The sequence below is a fragment of the Argentina silus genome (assembly GCF_951799395.1).
Source record: "Argentina silus genome assembly, chromosome: 2".
Classification (NCBI taxonomy): Eukaryota; Metazoa; Chordata; class Actinopteri; order Argentiniformes; family Argentinidae; genus Argentina; species Argentina silus.
In genome coordinates this window covers 11,833,671-11,854,608 of record NC_139656.1, presented here as the reverse complement: position 1 = coordinate 11,854,608, position 20,938 = coordinate 11,833,671, and the positions used below count along the sequence as shown (strand labels likewise).

The 20,938-nt window shown below is 41.3% G+C and overlaps 1 protein-coding gene across 2 annotated transcripts in view; it reads right to left on the bottom strand.

Moving 5' to 3' along the window:
* The window catches only part of jam3b (junctional adhesion molecule 3b), a gene marked incomplete at its 5' end in the record, with an annotated part of 32,546 nt that extends 12,473 nt beyond the window's left edge, over positions 1-20,073 (bottom strand). Inside the window, one exon of one of the 2 annotated variants that reach the window (XM_083664982.1) lies at positions 19,989-20,073. In XM_083664982.1, coding sequence (XP_083521108.1) covers positions 19,989-20,073 — 85 coding nt within the window. The remainder of the gene's footprint in view (positions 1-19,988) is intronic. The other variant, XM_083664981.1, reaches the window with a different exon arrangement.
* Positions 20,074-20,938: the final 865 nt, after the last annotated feature.

The window sequence follows — 20,938 nt, the reverse complement described above, 5'->3', positions numbered from 1 at the left end:
TGCCTGTGACAGAAGGTCAATGTTTAAACCTTATGATAAATTATTGAGCAATAGGAGGCAATCTAATATGCAACCCTAGGGAATAAAAGTACCCTATCACATTTGCAGAATGCTGTGATGTTGCTTTAAGATTCACACAAAATTTGCTGGTTGTCTCCAGACTTGCTTAGCCATTGCTGTTTTGCTCTCATCATAATTGGGTAATAGCTGAAGAGGCTACAGATGGCACTGGCGTAAAGACATTTTGTATCCAGGAGGCTGGTGTTGCTAGTGGTTACCAAAGCTGGGGAATGACGTCATGTTCACTGCATCTATACAGTATGATGATTGAAAGAGTCGCTGAATGATTGTCTACTCAAACTCGTGTTGTGAAAGGATTAAAGATCTGCTGATAATGTTGGAGCTCTGGCAATCAGTCCAAGTTTGGAGATGCATAGCAGTGGCTTTGTGGTCTTCCCCCCTCATTTCAGCGTGACTAAATATAGTGCAGTTCAAGTAAAGATAACTCAAGCCCCTCAAAGAAAATACCTCAGATACTCCTTCAGCTGCTGAACAAATGTCAGACTTGATCTCACAGAGCGCTGAATGTAGTGACAAAGCGGCACACATGTATAAAATATAAAATATCATGCTATATCTAACAGTGAGAAGCATGCTGTGGAGAGGGCACTGTGTACACGGTGTATCTAATTGTGCCTGATTAGAAGTTGTTACTTGGCATCAGGACTTCATTTGCATTCCATATTTTCCAGGTCGACTTGGACACAGTCCAGTGTAACCCGGAAGGGCTCTTTGTGTATTCATGTATTCTGCATTTGCATGTGCGGCTGCAAGAGGCCTTTCTCTGTGACCCTGGCGGTTCCAGGCCAGCCCATGTGCCTTAACGCCGGGGAGGGAGCCCTCTGATCCATGCAGGGTCAAAGATGGGGCCTGAACCGAGCCAATGGAGAGTGGAGTGGGTGGGGTGGGGATGGGGTGTGATGGTGTCACAGAATGCCTGGGAACCTGTCACTTTGCGTCAGCGTTAGTGTCTGCATCTGGCCTGCTCTCACTTTGTCCTCCAGCTGAATGCCACTAACTCATAGGAATGGTCCACAGAGGAGGGCATGGAACCTTCGCTCTTCTACCTTAGTCACCCTATGCCTTTGCCCTGCTCTACACGGCAACAGGCCATTGCTTCAGTTCTGCTTATCCTTAACTCGATTAAGATGAATTAGGGACAGTTTCTCACTTGAGATATCCAGCGCTCTATACTCTATTCAATTGGATGACTAGGAAGCGCTAATGTTTTCTGAATGGTCTTTAATGATAATATTACCACCCTCATTCATGGAGTCATGTGAATGGTCTTGGCATTGATGAGATGGCTATCCTGTTCCTGGATGAAAATGGTCCTATTGTTTGCTGCCACATTGGTGGTTCACATGCATGCCAATGGAGATCTTTGTTAAGTGACACAGTTTTAGTCCGTAGGAGTAAATGAATGCTAAATTAGATAGAACAATGGTTGATGGCTATTGTGTCCCATGGATAAAAGCATTCCAGGTTTACAGAGCAGGAAAGCTAACTCAAAGCATCCCTCTGCCTATAACAGAAAAATGCTGAGATATCTTTGGAACAAATATCATGATTACAGATCTTGCAATCAATATGCACTGGACATACAATCAAAATAGATAGGACTTTTGATTTAGTGTTTTAAAACTGTCCCTGAAAGTCAAATGCCAACCAATCGTCACCTATCAGTCACCTATCTCTCTAATGCTAGAGATTCAAACTCTCACGTTTCCAGCAAGGTTTCCAGCTTGTTGTATTCCCTGTGTTTTATCAAAGGCATGCATTCTGTTTATCTTATGGCCTCTTAGGTGATTGCTCTGTAGTATAAGTGTGCACCTCATCATTGCCAATAGCAACAGGAGTGTGATACCATACCATACCATACCATACCATACCATACCATACCATACCATACCATACCATACCATACCATATGTATAACCAGGCACAATATTTACACAGGGATCTACTTTATATAATAATGCACATTTTAAGAGGTACAGTATGAGAAAAAGGAGAGCAGTTAAGTATCAAGTTAGGTGCGATGAGGTGGATTGTGAATAGCCAGTTTTGGAGTCAATACAGTAATTTAAGCCTGTGTCAGTGCATGTTAGTGATGATGTGGTGGACAATTGGAGGCAGCAGGTCTGTGAGTTATTCCTCAGTAGGGTGAGAACAGGTTAGCATTTGAGAAATCCAAGCACTATTTATAGGAGCTGTCAGTGCCAGGCCTGGCCCCCACAACTTGCTAATTGGTTGCACTCTCAGGTAAGCGGAGCAGGCAGCTTGGGAAGCCTTGACCATCCCTCCCTAATAACATCAATTGGAGCTCATTTTTCAACCCCTGGCCAGCCCCTGAGGAAGACGCTGAAAACGCCTCCTGTCAAAGTAAATCGAGGCATAAAGCAAGAGTGGATAGGCGCCTCCCCTGATGTAGCACTCTCGCGCTAAGAATCTGACACGCCACACATTTCCGACGTCAAAATAAATTGGGGAGCTCCACGGAGGGGGCTTAAAAGGATCCAGGCACCTAATTCATCTCAACGTAGCAGTTATTTGGCCGGGGACAGAGTAAAAATCCTGTACTCGGAGCGAAGCCGGCCGGTACCACCGAAAATCGGTGTAAATCACGTTGTGCTCTGTGCCAGAATTAGCCACTCACTACAATCTGCACTGCTCACTGCAAGTGCCTCACATTCTAGTCCATGCAGACTGACCCCTTTCTAATCCTAATTAGGAATATAATTCCTAATTCGTCAGCCTTTTCCAAGTGTGATCAAAATGAATGTCTAAGTTAAAGCTCAAACCTTTTTGGTGTTTTTAATTGGTTACTGGGTAAAATATCCTGAGATGGCAGAGATACAGTGCTGTAATGGGACAGTGAAGCATGTGTTCTTCTTTTGGCTCTATACTACAAAGGTTTGGATTTGAAATCAAACAATTGCTATGACGTTGAAGTATTGATTGTCAGGTTTTATTTAAGGATATTTTTGTACATGTTGGTTTCACCATTCAGAAATTACAACACTTTGTATACACAGCCCCCCTATTTCAGGGAACCAAAAGTAATGGGACAGATGTATATAATATCCAAATTAAGCAATCATGTTTAGTATTTGAACGAAAATGCTTTGCATGCAATAAGTGCCTGAATTCTGCGACCCATGGACCCCACCAGACGCTGGGTATCTTCTCTGCTGACGCTCTGACAGGCCTGTACTGCAGCAATCAGTTGTTGTTTGTTTTGAGGTTCTTCTTGCCTAAAATCTTATCATCAGGAAATTAAATGCATGTTCAATTGGCTTTAAATCTGAAAGTTGACTTGGCCAGTCAATAGCGTTCCACTTTTTGGCCCTGAAAAACTCCCTAGTTGCAATGTTTTGGGTCATGTTTTTGTCTTACTGTATGATGAAGCACCATCCAATGAGTTTGGAGGCATTTGCTTGTATTCGAGCAGACAAGATGTTTCTGTACACTTCAGAATACATTCTGCTGCTGCCGTCATCAGTTACATCATCAATTAAGACAAGTTAGCCAGTTCTAATGACAGCTGTACATGCCCAAACCATAACACCCCCTCCACCATGTTTCACAGATGAGGTGGTATACTGTACATCTTGGGCAGATTCTTTTTTCTCCAAACCTTCCACTAGCAATCACTCTGGTACATGATAATATTCATCTTATCTGTCCACAAGACCTTTTTCCAGGCCTCTGCAAGCTTTGTAGGTATTTTTTTGATGATCCATTTTGAGGATAACTAGTGATTTGCACCTTGCAGTGAAGCCTCTGTCGTTTAGCTCGTGACGTACAATGCAGATAATTCACGCCTACCTCCTGGAGAGTGTTCCTGATCTGTGGGGTTTTTTCTTTATTGTGGTGAGTATTATGAGCATTATGAGCATTCTTCGGTCATCCACTGTAGAAGTCTTCCTTGGCCTACAAGCCCGTTTACGATTGCTGAGCTCACCAATGCCTTTTTTCTTTTGAATGATGTTCCAAACTGTTGATTTTAGCAAGCCTAAGGTTTTGGCGATGTTTCTAATGTGGCTATGCTTCTTCCTTCACTTTCATTGACACCTCTAGTCCTCATGTTGACAGACATCATTAGCAGACTCCAAAGGCAAACGCAAAGCCTAGAATCAATACTAGACATTGACAGCTCTCTTATGCCTGCACAAATGATCTGATGGAACAAAATGATTTGTTGAGTTTAAACTGTGTATAAAAAGTGTTGTCATTTCTACATGGTGAAACCAATATGTACACAAATACCATCAAATAATAGCTGAGAATCTGTACTTTAACTTCATCGTAATTGTTACTCCAAAAGAGCCAAAAGAAGAAAAAATGCTTCACTGTCCCATCACAATTGTGAGGACATCTTGAGATTCAAACACAAGCGTTGGGGTTATTACATGATCAATGCACTCCACACAACCTGTGACAGAGTGAACACTATATTATAAGGTATGACACACACACACGCACATACAGACACACAGACACACACACACACACACACACAATCACTCACACACAAAAACACAAAAACACACACACACACACACACACACACATAAACACTCTTATCCATCTCTATGCCAGTGATATTAACCATTTCCTAAAGCTTTCCATCAGCATGACATAAATCCTTTATAATTCCTCATGAGCATAAATATGGCAACGCTCGAGCCTCTGGATGTCAGCCAAATCTAGACACTGTGATATTACAGTTTTTCTCGATTGCTTAAACACAAAAACTGGTTCCTGTAACACAAAAACCCATACCCTTACGTCATTCCCCAAAACACACACACATTTCCCATAACCGCATAAACACTATTCACCTGTTTCCACACGTTTCAATTCAAAACTCTTTCTGCAAAACCTTACACAAAAGTGGCCAAATATGTGTTAATTCAGCAAACACATGGTCTCAATATAATTAACTCAAGTCATCACAACCTAAACTCAAAGAGCACACCTTTCTCCAGGTGCAAACACAAAGCCTCAAAATTGTTAACACACCAATCAGAATTGCAGGGTCAATAAATAGGGCCTAGAGGCATGTCCATGTGCTTTGGAACAATGGATCCTAACAATGCCGAAGTTGCAAGACAACAAAGACAAGTAATCTCAGATGAAATCCGTGCCACCCTAGTTCATCATGTGCTCATACATGGGAGGACTATGAGAGAAGCTGGACAGCTAGTGCAATCCAACCTAAGCCATTACACGGTTGCATCCATTGTTGGTACTTTCAGAAGGGAAAACAGGCAATTTGCCTTGATACATGTAATGTTGTAGTGCATATAGACTGAATCTCCACTTTGTTCTCAGTGTAGTTTTTACCACAGTAATGGATGCCATCCGTTTGAGGGAAATTGAAACCCAAATAGTTGAAGACCAGATAGTCCAGAAAGCAGCCGTACTGTGTGCCTTTTCGAAGGAACTTAACAGAGTTAAGGAGCAACGATTCCAATATGTGCAGGGAATTGCGATAATGTACAGAGTTTTTACAGTATGTAGAGTATGGCCCATCTCTCCAGCATATCAATACTGTACTGTATAGTACTGTGTTACAGTAACTGCAGAACACAATCTTTCATTCCAGTACAGTAGTACAGTAGTACACTACAGTACTGTATTTGTACTACATCTTCATCGATGAAGCAGAGTTCAACCTAACAAAAAGGCGCAAAAGGGGGCGCAACATCATTGGTCACCATGCCATCATACAAGTTCCTGGCCAGAAGGGAGGCAACGTCATCCTATGTGCAGCCATCAGCAATCGTGGCGTCCTCCACCGCCATGTCAAAGTGGGTCCATACAACATGGCACAACTCCATCAATTTCTAGATCAGCTGCACAATAACATTCTTCAGCATATTCCCCATTTCTGAATCTGATAGAGGAATTTTTCTGAGCATGGCGGTGTGTATGACCGCAACCCCTATGCACAGCAAAATCTCCTGGTGGCAATGGTGGACGCCTGATGTGTGTGTGTGGAGTCTATCCAGGGTTTTCTAAGGCACACAAGGGCATTTTTCCCACACTGCCTGGCAGGAGCAAACATAATGTGTGACGTTGATGAGATATTATGGCCTGACCCAGACCTGAGACAAGATGATGAGAACGCTGATGCTGATGCTGATGCTGATGCTGAGTAACCTGTACATTTGCTGCATTTGGAAATAAAGCTTTTGGAAATTGGGTATTTTACTGTGCATGGATTCTTCCTTACATGTTTAGTCAGTGTGACATTTCAAAGGTCAGGTTTTTTACCAAAACAGCATATACAGTAGTATTCCCTTATCCACTAATGTAAGAGGTATTTGTTACAGTACTGTTTTGAATTTCTCTTGCCAGGGTGTTCCTGAAATGGTTATCTGGATAGTCAGTGCTGTGATTTTACAAAGTTCCAAATTATTTCTCTGAAAACCTATTCTAAACATTTTGGTAGCAGTGTTTTGAATTAATCCCTCCAGTGTGTAACAAACAGTCATGTAGTCTGTGTGTTGTCTGAGGGCAAAGTTTGAATTGGGACCCAGAAGTTAGATGTTTGTACTGTTGGGTGTGAGTTTTTAAAAGTGTGTGTGAAGATTTGAGAAAATGGTGAGTTGTTCCAGGAATTGTGTCTAAGCAATTGAGAAAAACTGTAACACAGACCTTTTTGTTCACCACCCTGGTTGGACGGTTACTTCACCTCATAATGCCCTATTTGGCCAATACACTAAGAGAGAGGCTCAGCTACGTTGGCCCAGGCTATAGCGATAAGCGGCCATTGTTGAGAGTGTGGCCAGTGTGTGTAGCAGACACCGGTGAGCTAAGGCTTGTCTGACAGCTGAATAATAACACCACACTGCCAGCAGAGACGTGTTGACTTAGCAGGGGCAAAAGGCCTTAATCCGCCTCACTTCCTGGCCCATAGGATGCCCGCTCTGTTCTGAAAAGGGCTGAGTTGAAAGGGTGTCTCCTGTGACACTGCCTATCAGGGACACAGGCATGAAAGACTTCACTGGCCTTGCTTTTTTTGTCTTTTGCACTATAGTGTTTTCACAAGCTGAGCTTTTTAGGATCCAATTGGAACTGAGTGAAACTGGGTAACTTTTTATCACGCTACTGTATGTGACAGTGCCTGAAACACAATGCAGCATGACACAGCCAGAGATGGTCACTTAGTGAACTCTTTAGTCATACAATCATGGTGTTCACTGCGCCTGTGTCTGTGAGAAGGCAGCAGGAAGCTCATAAAGTCTCCATAATGGGGCCTCCCAGCAACATTCAGTCCACTCATCAAGATGCTATCAGTCCTGGAACAGCAGGCCAAGCACAAATCCCAGCCCCTTTTGTCTTCCTCTCCCGCAGAGGCCCCCCCATAGCCCATCTCATTAATTGCCTTTTGTTTGCACTCCTGAACAAAAGCCATCTTGTGCAGTGGGGCAGCAACTCTGAATGCTTGGACTGTTAGGCCGGTTGAATGCATAAATGGCCTGTAAGCTATATCCCCTGTTCACCTCTCCATTCTGTTTCATTTATATGTAAACAGGCATTTGATATGATGTATTTTTAATTACACATGAATGTGTGGCATAAGGCGTACTGTACTGAATTGTTTTCATTCTCCTATCTATTGACATGAAAAGAGAGGATGTTCAGACACTTATCTAGAATCGTTCAAGACCCAGGCTATCTATACTTGTATTTGGTTTTCATTATCACTGAAGGTGACATCAACAATATCTTTGCTGACTCAAAGACATAACCCGAACCTTCCAATTTTCATAAATTTTTGTGTGTGCGAAAAATAAGGTAATTTAGACCTAGCATATGCTGGCCATGCTGGCAATGCAAACCACTGGCTCTATAGCGACCCAATGAAAAATGGTCCACACCACTATGTGCCTTCACTGTGATTCGGGAGCAATGATGTACGGCTACAGGGTAGAGCCTTTAAATCAAGGCAGCCAACTCCCATCACTCCATGAATAGACTCCTGAAAATGATCGCCAGTTATGCAAGACTGGATTCAGAAAACATGGAGGAAGATGTAAGCTACCTAAACAGGGCATTCATACCAAGTATTCTGGCTGTCTTACTTAACTCCATCTCCAGGACAAAATAATTTTAACATTTCAATAGAGAGCTGTTGTTGATCACTATTCACTGCTATCAAATGCAGAAGGCAAGGGCCAGAGTCTGACACTTTATAGGCTACTGCTGTACCATAGATTAATACTTGGATACAATTTCTCTACATTTTGTGGGTTTAAACCTCACAAAATATGGCAATATATTTTGTACAGTATAATGCTGTGGGAAACAGTTCAGGCCTTCTCCATTGTTCTTTAGTAAGCACTACTGTGGAGTGCATGCGGAGGAGTGGAGAATGTGAGATCGTCAGAAGCGTGTGACACTGTGGGGACAACCGGTCACAGGTGATGCCCAGTTTTGACAGGCGTGGAAGGGAGTCACTTTTTTCAAATTCTGAAGTGCTTCAGACCACCTGAACTGCTTCACAGACCTTCAATGGGGAGAAAGCAGTTGCCGTAGGGCAAGATTAACTACCATTGTAACAACAACAATCACAACTTTCCCTGTTCATTTCTTTACTGTCCCCTTTTAAAAACTTTGTTTAAAATCCGACTTGTTAGTCAATACCAAAGTTCAAGTTCTATAACAAGTTGATTAAAGTGGCAGGCAATTATACTGCTCTTCTAAGATATGTGTTGTATATGTAAATGTATATAATTAATAATAATTACTGGACCGGGTTTTGCATTTTAAAACATTTCTGATTAGATGGAACTGGCATTCTTAGCACCCATAAACCCAACTCTGAATAAACCCAACTCTTTGTAAACTTAAATAAATAAATAAAAAGAATGTGTTCACTTTGACATTGTGGGGTATTTTTTGACAATTAAAACATAGAAATTAAATCTATTTTAAAGGCAGATTGTAACACAACAAAATTTGGAAAATGTCCAGGGGGTGAATACTTACTGAAGGCAGTGTACATAACTGTGAATAAATCATGTCTATTTCACAACCATTTCCAGACCACGACTGTAGATACCAGCACAACACTCCTCCTTTACCAAAAAAGGATAGAGACATCAAAGTGCGCAATTCCCCGGGCAAGCTAGCCCAGCGAGTGACCCAGTGAGCAGCCCCTCCAGAACAACAAATGTGCACAAAGGCATACTCTAGACTCAAATAGGATAAGCTGTCTGAGGAGCCCGAACAGGGAATGTTGCTGACCAACAGGTGGGAAAGATGGGAGGATGAGAGGACTCCTGTTTCCATCACCTGCTTGGGGAGGAATCCTCCACGGGTTTCCATGGGAAGTGCCAGGCAAACGGCGTCACATAGAAAACCTGCTGAGTGCTCCATGCCACCCATTCTGTGGCCATCTTCAACAAGAGCAAAGCAATTACACTCATGCGGTCACAGGAAGTAAAGACATACTGTACAATGTTGCATTGCAACTTGTTGGTCGGGAAACAATGGCAAAGCACAGAAGTGATTCCATGGTAAGAATAGAGAGGACAGCTGTTGACCTTAGTCATCTGCTGCTTGCGTCAAACATAAGTGCTCATTGGAATTCTGTCCACTGTGGCTCAGTAAACAACCTCTCATAGCCCCCCTTTTATAACATTTTGGCCTCTTTTTGATATTAATTTCCACACACATACCCAATGGGGAAACATCAAGAGTTAAGGATGCAAAAAGTCACACATCAACACATGAAAGTCCACAACAGTTGCCTGGCAGGTAGGCCAGTAGGAGGTCATTTTTCAATCTACCCTTTTCCTTTGCTTGAAACTTAGAAAGATGAAACGGTTTAGAGGGAAGATTACAGCATACATCTGATGTTTACATGTCAAGACAAAGTCACAAAAAAGAAAAATGCTTGCATCTAGACCGTGATGCAGAGAGAAAATTCCAAACCCTGTGTAATCCCCATTGTTTGTTCACTAGACAGATGTGCACTCTTGAGGAGTGTTCAAAAGCCCACTTTTGAGAGAGAGAGAGAGAGAGAGAGAGAGAGAGCGAGCGAGTGAGCACTGGGGTCACTTGGTATGCTTGATCTCACCTACTTTTCTTTTCTGGGCTTGTGATAAGACAATAAATGGTTGAATGGTTCAGGGTGGGAAAAATAGTTGAGTTGGAGAGTTTTTACAGTGAGGCAGTTTGTTTTGCATTGAATAATAGTTCTATTGTTTTATTTGATCCTTTAATGGGATATACAGTGCCCTCCATAAGTATTGGAAAGAGGAAGCATTTTGTCTTCTTTTAGCTCTATACTCCTACAGTTTAAATTTTAAATCAAACAACTATGAGGTTAAAGTAGAGATTATTAGCTTTAATTCAATGTTCAATGTCTTTTTTCAGATTGGTTTCATCATTGAGAAATTACAATCCTTTTTATACATAGTGCCCCTATTTCAGGGCACCATTGAAAAATTGGCTTGACAGGTGTTTCTGGTAGGTCAGGTGTGTTCTAGTATTGATTCTAGGCTTTGCATTTGCCTTTGGAGTCTTCTATTGGTGTCTTTCAACATGAGGACCAAAGAGACCGCAATGAAAGTCAAGGAAGCCACTATAACGTTGAAATATCAAAAAAATCTATCAGAAACATCCAACATCGAAACAGCCAAAACCTTAGACGTACCAAAATCAACGGTTTGTAACATCATTAAAAAAGAAAGAAAACACTGGTGAGCTCAGCAATCGCAAACAGGCTGGTAGGCCAAGGAAGACTACAGTGGATGACCAAAAAATGCTCACCATAATTAAGAAAAGAAAAAAGAAACGGTCCCACAGATCAGGAACACTCTCCAGGACGTAGGTGGGAATGTGTCACCACTACCATCTGCAGAATACACCAGCCGAACTACAGAGGCTTCACTGCAAGATACAAATCACTAGTTATCCTCAAAAAGGTCAGGTTACAGTTTGCTAAACAAACAAAAAGACTAATATTATCCATGTACCAGAGTGATTGCAAGTGGAAAGTTTTAAGAAAAAAGGATCTGCCCAAGATTTACAGCATACCACCTCATCTGTGAAACATATATGCTTTTAACAGATATGCATAACAGATATGCTTTTTTCCCAATACTTTTGGAGCCCTGAAATAGGGGGAGTAAGATTAAGATTGTACTTTCTAAATGGTGAATCCAATCTGAAAAAAACCCATTGAATTAAAGATGAGAATCTCTACTTTTACCTCATAGTAATTGTTGTATGATTGGAGTATGGAGCTAAAAGAAGACAAAATGCTTCCTCTTTCCAATACTTATGGAGGGCGCTGTAATTATGGCCAAACACATTAGTCACACTGAGGAGAATATTCTGTCAATTACTGGGAAGAGTCATTGGTCTGCATGTTGCTCCCAGTATGGAATGTCTGGATACTGATGGAATCTTTGCAGCTGCACATATCAATTAACCCCACCCCTGATAAGTGATGTCTCCAACTGATTGGCCAACTGCTCCCTGATCTCCTGAAATGCATCAAGCTGAACTCAACATCAAGTTGGGAAAACTGTTGAATGGAGTGGGCAACAGTGGTTTCACTTACATAAAATATGTTACCTTTATTGCTCACATCTAGGGCCTTTCTATCACAAAGCCTTCATTCCAAGCATCATTCCCAATGCTTGGAATCTGGCAAATATTAATATTCAATATTCCCTACAACCATTGGATGCTGCCTACAGATATGTGGGATGATCCTGTATCTGAAATAAAGCTGCATGGTTGGCCAGTTCTGCATGAATGATGCTCAGAGTGGGGGAATTAATTATTCTAAGCATTGGTAGAGGCTGTTTAGAGGCATTCATCAGCCCAAACATATAGATTCCCTCTGAAAGTGTGGTGGTATGCAGGTAACCATAATATCATTGTTCAAGCTCAAATCGGATACAGCCGGACTTGATGCATCTGAGAGAGCCCAGGGTTCATCTTATGGCGGGGGTGTAACTTTTGTGTTTTCCTCTCTTCCTCCATCTCCATAAGGCACCCACTCCAAGGCATGTGCACCATAAACTTTACCCGTCACGGCTAAAGGCTTTTGTTCTTATGTTTTCCACCATTCTTATTTATTTTCTCAATAAATAATTTGTTGGCTCTTTTCTGTCTCTCTGCTGTTTTACGCATTGAATATTTCAGGAGCCACACATCTGTGCTCTCATTGTTCTTAGTTCCACAGAAAGACTATGAGACCTCTGTCATGTATACATAGGTTTTATAAGCCGGGTTGAAGACACTGGTGAAGCTCCTGACACAAATTTACTCTGAAATATGCCATTGATGCTGTACTTTCATCTGATTTTGTAGGGCTGCCAGTATCTCGCAAACTGAAATTATTTTCATGGCTTAGCATCAACATACTCCATAGCAATGGAAGCAGCATCTACTGTATTTGTTGGGTGTACAGTCAAATCTGGGTGAAAAGTAAGGGGTGTGGTCAGTAACAATCTCCCACCAGGAGATATTTTGGGCCTTTAGACAATGTAAAGATTTGATTCATGTCTCACACAAAGCAGATATTCTGTAATAGGGCAACTAAGGCCAGTTTCGAATGAACAGCAGTGGGTGGGTAGGCTTGCAAGGCAGAAGGTATATATTAATCTGCCTTTAATCCATGCAGACGATAATGTTGCATTTGAAACCCATGCAGGCCTCTCATCTTCCTTTAATAGGGAATTTAATTTATACATGACATGAGTCCTTTTGGGCCATTTGGAAAATATGGTTGAAGCCAATCATGACTGCGGATTCTGAATATAGCTTTGGGGGCCATGCACACTCACAGTTTTGTAATGAAGAGGTCAAGTAGGATATGGAGTGGATATGACAGAATGATGTTGAACAGCTTGCAGATAATTGTGTGTAATTGTGTGTGTGTGTGTGTGTGTGTGTGTGTGTGTGTGTGTGTGTGTGTGTGTTTGTGAGTGAATGAGTGAGTGAGAGGGAGAGAGGGAGAGAGAGAGAGAGAGTGTGCATGCATGCTTAGGGTATCATATCATCAATCATTGTTTCAGTGCATTGTTTTAGTAAAGGATGTTAGTACAGTGGACATGAGACAAACATGGCATCTAGGCCTATTGCTTAAAAAAACAAAATGGATGAAGAACTGGAAAACATGCCTTTTTCTATTGCAATCTATTGTAATCCTGACTTCAAAAACATTATTGTTGCTTCTATTGGAGATTAAATGGACAACATTAATTTGTTTTTGTGTCATCTTCCATGTTGCCATGATACAATTGCTTTGCTCACAAGCCTTCATTTCTGAAGCCTTTTCCCAATATAATCTCTTGTCCAGCTTGCTCTTTTTGGATTACAAGGCTATTTCAAATGCACCAGCATCTTTTGCAGTTGGTATCTTTACACATTATGACAATCGCTTTCAAGAGTCACACAATCCCCTCAAGTAATACTATCTGATTAGCCTTGCTGTGTGAAACATCTCCGTCTTGGTGGCTCCTTTAAGCATAACCCTGATAATGACCATTGTGTAAACATGTTCAACTTTGGTTGGTAAGTAGAACTGTCTACCGGGAGGAAATGGCAGATGAGATAGCATGGTCATTTTGGTATATCGTTTCTGCTGTATTTCACAGCAGAAAAGGAGCAGAATGACAAAAGGCTTAAAATTTAGCTTAATTATAGTACAACCTTTATACCACAGAAATCAGGAATCCCCTAAGCAAAATACGATGTGACACATTGGACAATTCCAATCCCAATTTCCCTGTGAAGCAGTGTATATGAAGATGTATTCAAATGAATGTGCACTTCCATGTGCAGGCTTATTTTTCATAAAACCTGCCAACGTCACCAGTTCAGACAACCCTTATCAACCTCCATTGGCACTGCTGCTAAAATTACTCTTTTAGCCAGCACACAAATGCCTAAACTTCTATCCTACTCAGAGGCTGAGGCCATTCCTGGTGTCCGGTTACAGCGATGACAAATGCCTGCCAAACTTCTTAGTCACAAAGAAAATGACCCAAATAGTTTTCTTTTTCTCTTGCTCACTGTAACACAGGGACAAGTCAGTAATACAGGCAGTACACCCTCTGACGGAGCTCAGTGGAGGGCCACCATGTTACAAACTTGCCACCGATGTCTGGCATCCCGACAAATATCTCAGGCACTTACTGACCCAGGGTATGCACTCACACACGTGTGGCAGCTGTACTGTGTACATGCTGTCTCTAAGCTTCTAGTGTGTTCCCCAGCACAACCCATGGCAAACTTAAAAAAACATGGATCACCCGCCCACATCCCTGTGATCCAATCTGACAGCATCAGAAAATGCCATTAATGTCCCTCGATATATAACATTTCATTGCTCGTTAAGTATTTATACATGTTCCGTCCAACACTTTTTCACAAGCTTTTTTTCTCTACCTAACTGATGATGAAGTTTTAATGCGATGTGCACTGGAGTAGGTCAGCTAAATGTCGTTATGAGGATCTTGTGCGCTCATGATAACTGGCTATACTACATCTGTATACTCTATCTATTGGTCTGGAATTCATCCATTCATTATCATAACTAAGCAAAAAACGAATTTGTACACATGGAATGACATAAAAGCATGAATATATTAATGTATTACCATTAATGTGGTAATACTTGCTCAGTTAAATATGTAACAACTTAGCATCTCCCCAACTTAAAATCCTCTATCTTAACAGTAAGTACCATAAACCTTAAGTGTTAGCCCTAACACCAAATCAACAGATGGTCTGGTTACAATCTGCCACCACTATCTGGCAAATCTGATGCTAATGGTGGATTTTCAACCGTAAGAGGGGCTATTAATCCACTCAAGAAAAATGCCTAAAACAACACACCTTATTTAAAGAGGGAGAGGGAAGGGTATTTGTTTGAAAACTAAAGCAGTTTAACTTGATATGCCATGCAACTACTGTACCTACTTACTATGTAATAACACATTAATACCATGTTGTTACTATAGGAATTACAGCTTTACTACATAGACATAGGGATGATGAGAAAGAGCTTATTGAAAGTGTGTAATACCACACATGAATGCCATATTAAGTTATATGGTCCTTAAAATCTAATTTTAAATGGCATGGCAGCCAGCAGACTTGAGATGACATGAGATGAGATGAGATAAGAGTGATTTAGCATGATTTGATGCTGAGTTTCTGCCTGATGATGAATCATTTGTAGTGCATGTGGCACAGGGCAGGGTTGATAAAGCATCTGGGACGATTACCTTGCATAGTAACAGTGAGAAACACCACAGTGAGAACTCACCATGAACTCCCAAATGGCCCCCATTACCTCCATCCACCCCTGTTACTCAACAAAAACTCCCTTTGGATGACCATCAACATTTTTGTGTCATGTTTTTCAACAAGAAAAGCTCATCCCTCTCCAAAGGGTGTACTACCACATAACAGCTCTGGCATACCAGTTCTTTTGCAAGGCACTATATTAAGTGAACGCCTTACCGTGGATTAGTTATGGTCAACAAAATTATTAGGATGTCTTTTTTTATCGCAAGGCTGGTGTCATATGCCCTTCACAGAAGTCACTTAAGAACTCAGCTGGCTGCTGTGAGAGATCGGAGGAGTCATTGTCACTTCAGCAATTCACAGGGAGGAGACTGTTTTGACTGTCAGCTTGGATGTTGGTGATAGACTTGTTTTGGGAACTAGCCGTACTCTCTATCTGAAAATGCCAAAGGGCCTTTTTGGGAAGGAACACAGCGATGATGGTGCTGAAACTAGCCAGATATAGATATCAGCAATATGAATAATATGTGCTTAATCTCTAATTATATATTTAGAGCTGCTTGACTATGAGCCCAATGCTTTGGAATGAACAGTGCTCAAACACCTGAGGCTGTCATATGATTCTGGCATTTGACTATTTTTAGAGAGAGTAATGACAAATGGTAAACAGAGGATGAATCCAAAGTGATTATCTGGCTATGTCTCCCAGCATGTAGCCTTGTCCCAGCCTTGTCTATCATAGAGGCAGTGCCTCAATAGCCTTCAGTTCATTGTCTGTGCCATGTCATTAATGAATACTAATTATTTCACTAATTTGACAGCATCCCAATGTTTGATCGATAGCAGTCTCCTATGACCTATTGATGTACCCTTTCTGAATCCAGTGATACACAGAGAGGAAACCACTCATCCCTGCCGCTTCCTCCCCCAGGGATCATGTGACCACAGATAAAGATCGCAAACAGGAAATCATCCAAACACTGCGCCTAAACTCAGACGGCTGATAGAGAAGCATTTCAAAGATTATCCTGCAGACAGAGTAAACATCGCATAATATTGTCTTGGCAAAACAAACAACGGATCTGGTCTGCTATCGACAAGGAAATATCACCCACAAACCTATCAGACAACGATTATGTCTCATTCTCATAGATCTCATTCTCACTTTTGTCTGTCTTCTGTCAAAAAATGAAATTAATTATAAACAGGACTTAAAATGTATATTTTCATGGGGGATTTCGGACAGAATTTTCAGGCTTGCGGCTGGGCTCTACTTTTTGATCAATGCCTCTTCCAAATGGTAGTGTTATTGACATTTGGAGAATGCACATGCTTGCCATTCCTGGATCGTGAGCATGTAAGTTTTCAGCTTTCCCCTCAGCGTCTGGCATTGATTACCAAGAGAAGGAAACATTGGAGTAGAATAGGCGTTGACCAAGTTTTTGGTGCAAAGTTTACATGGATTTTCCATCCTTAAGTCCTTCACCTACCAAGACTGATATGCTTTCTTTATCAGTCACCTCATCTATTTTTCTTTGACCCTCAACTTATCCACAGGGGTTCCTTTTATCTCTTAACAAAACAGGTGAGTGGGGGGGAATATAATTCACTGTACATTTCCCTCCATATGCTTTTGATTCAGAATTCCATTTCTTTGTGAGGGACGTGACAGATATTTCTGGTCACCCCAGTCTTTGCCCCAAACACCTCCACCCACTCCTGCTCAGCTGTTTGGCCCATTCCGCAGCAAGAGGCATGTGCCTTTATCCCACGCGTGGACCTTTGAGGCATACTGGAATATGGTGCCCTTGTTGATGTCCTCTTAAGATTGGCTTTTACTGCAGTTTCCCCTCAAGACCCTGAGATCAGTCTCAGTTTGAATCACTCTATGATTTGAAATTGACATTACAAAACAGACAAACTGGGGGACTACATTCAAGCTAAATCGGTAGAGCTGACAAGGCATGCTTTGCATGTTTAAATGGACAGCAGTGGACCTATATTTTCACAGAACTGCTCTTCTGAGAGAAAAACTCTCTTAACAAACAAGTGGCGAGTGGGAAGGCTCTTTTTGCGTGATTTACGTATTCCTCATTTTCTCTGCCATTTACTGTCTCACCAGTCAAATGTCAGGCTGTATGCGACTTACCCAGAGGGGTCCAACATGCCATTCAGGGAGTGCTCCAAACATTTGCTCACAAGCTGTGGGTGGGAAGGGAAGCATCTGACAACATGCACCTCCTGGGGGAAGCACTATCAGCACTTTCCCTGGGGCTGACCAACTACTGCCACACCAACAAGCTATGCCTTTGCCACATATTTTAAATCATGAGAAAATGCTCAACTGTGGGTTCTCGTTTGAACCAATGCTTGGACTGATTCTTAGTCTACTAAAGAAAACAGTTGGCCCACCCTGTGTGTGTGTGTGTGTGTGTGTGTGTGTGTGTGTGTGTGTGTGTGTGTGTGTGTGTGTGTGTGTGTGTGTTGTGTGTGTGTGTGTGTGTGCGTGTCTGTGAAGAGACCAAATACTCCACACATTGCTCTAGAGAGGACAGCTTTCTTTTCTCTCTGTATCTCCTCAGATAAGAGACTTCTCTCACCCAAAAAGGATATGCAGACTTACTGTGAGCTGCCATGAGGCTAAAAAACTAGACCAGTTTTGAATGTCAGTTGGCCTTGTGAGTAATCAATTCCCACTCATTTGGAAAACATCTCAGCTACTCAAATTCTAAACTCAGACAAACCCATGGCTGCTTCCACATGAGTTCAAAACAGTTCCAACAGCAAAACACAACAACATGAAAACAAATCAAAACTTAAGAAGCCGCTTAACAAAATAAGTAATTTGATTAAAGCAATGGAACTGAATCAAATAGTAACAGGAGTTTAAATACTGAAAGCTGACTCAATATGTGCCTGCTGTTTTCCCTTATAACCTTACTCAAGCAGTGTAACAGTCTTCCCAAAGTAAACCCAAACTATCAACTATGGTCAAATGCATAATTTAAATAATGTACAAATTAAAAATTAAAAATTAAATTAAGACTGCCTCCTGGTAAGTGGAGGGAGACACCAGCAACAGTTTTGGAAGCATACAATCTCATTGCTATACCTAATTAAATCCATAGAGAGTTAAGCCAATCAGTACACTTGGATGATCAGAGGGTCTGTAGGCACTCTCTGATGTCTGTGCCTCCCTTTGTTCTATGTCTGTCTTGACAAATGGTTCAATCATGGCTTAAAGCACTTCAGTAAAATAGTTAGGCCAAGCCCTAAGGCAAACGACCAGTCCATCACATGTTATGCTGTTTTAATGCTGTGGTTTTGTTAATTCACCTGCATGAGTGAAATAAGAAAGCCTAATGATTAGGCTACTAGTTGAATGATACTTATCAACATATTATCAGAAACAATAGCAGGTAAATATATAGTACACAAACACAATTTTAGAATATCTATGCAAATAAATGCACAATAGAAAAAACATACATTTCAAATATTATTAAATGGTTAAAGAAAATGTAGAACTTGATGTACAAACATGTAGAACTTGATAGAAATGCATTTAACTGAGATTGCAACATGATTACACGTTGTTTTTTTCTCAGAAGGATCTGACCGAAATACGGGAACGGGCTTTGCTGGAGAAAAAGATGTCATACCCATCCAGAAACATCCTAAAAAACATGGCAGATCTGATTACGTTTTGCCAAATGTAGAAAGCTAAACTGCTTGATCCGAGAGAGCTAATAAAAAGTTCAAATCAATGTTTTAGAACAGCTCTCTGTAATTCTCAACGCTGGCAAAGCGCGCTGCCTGCTGTGTTCCGATAGGCTCCTCCCGAGCTCCCGCGGACCGCCTATATTCCCGAATGGAAAAAAACCGTTATCTTGCATCACTGAATACAGCTCGGATTAACTTTTATCAACCACACTTATAACGCGTTAAACAACCTTTAGTTAAACGTCTGAAAATACCAAGGGCTTATTTATAATAAAAATACTTATTTAGGGCTTTGTTTCCTGTGGCAAAAAACTTTTGAAAGTAGGCTAACGGCATACAGAAGACCGACTCATCCCCTTGAAATATAAAATTGAATGCACGATATGTTTTTCAGTTGTATGGTGTAAAATGAATAGCAAATTAATATGGAAAACTGTACTTTATCGATACATAACTGTTTAGAGTGGCTATTCGTCTTTGAATAGTTGTAATATCTAGACATGCTACCCAAAGCCAGACAGTGCACAGTCCGGTTCGCGATGGACCTTTCAAACATTCCAATGAGCCAATAAGGCTTGAGGCTCGCGCGTTACAAATGTAGCGACACCACACAACTATTTCCAGAATGTTGCCGCCTGGATTGATATACCTTGAAATCCCAAGTCTCTGATGTTTTATCCTGAAAAACATATTTTAAAGGGAAGCTAGCTGTACTAGCATCTAGCTGGCTGAGTATAGTTAGGTCAGAAATAATCACTTCTATCCCAACCCAGAGCCTATGAGGCTACTGTAGCTCGCGGGTCGAGTTAAAAATTCGGACGAAACAAGAGCGGCGCATGTAAAGAATTTCCCCGAGCAACAGCAAAAGGCAAGGAAAATGATACCTAGACCTATTAAATGCATTTACTTACAATGAGTTGAGAGAAGGATCAGAATGCAAGCCAGACGTGTTAACGCCATCTTGGAGTCGATGCAATGTTCAGTTTGGCTGTACATGCGCAAAGTAAAGAGCGTTTGAGTGGATGTCGACTGGAGCGGACTGGCCGAGGACTAGAGAAAGAGGCTGGGGGAACCTATTGTATTGCGTTTCCATAGCTACGAAAGCATCACTCACACAGACAAGAATGTATAGTTGACAAGATGTAGAAGGACTGGAGGTTTTACAATGGTGGACCAGGCATTTGCGCTGGCTGCAACTCAAATTGGGGCTCAGACACCATATTCTATATTGAGGAATTAAAATGAACAGAGTAAATTGAGGATGACCTTTATATTATTATTGTCATTATTAACAAACTGCAATCATCAATCACATTTTATTATTTTATTTTGTACTGCACAACACACTGTGGTTTCAGATTGTTGTTTTGTTGATATTTCAAGTTGTTTTATGGGGTAAACAATGGATTACTGTACATTGATTAGAGGCTCTTTTTGCTGGCCTAATCCTGTCAGTGTAACTGCATTTAAGGAGAACCCACAGCTGTGTCATCAAGCAGATAAGGATTGAGAGATTCTGCTACTTATCCCAGTCAATCTCAATTGAGTTTGGATGCAACTTTGCATGCAATCACTATTGCGTTTACGCAGTAGCTAAGCAAAACATTGGAATAGTGTCTGCTTTAAAGTGTGTGTGTGTGTGTGTGTGTGTGTGTGTGTGTGTGTGTGTGTGTGTGTGTGTGTGTGTGTGTGTGTGTGTGCACACGCACAGGCTTTTCACAAGTTTCAGTGAATAGGGTATGCAGGTGGGCATATCCCATAGTCCCATGTCCTGTTCCAAACAGTGATTGATTGATTGATTGATTGATTGATTATTAATTCGCAAATAAAACATGGTTTGGTTTGTATCTAGTAAAAGTAA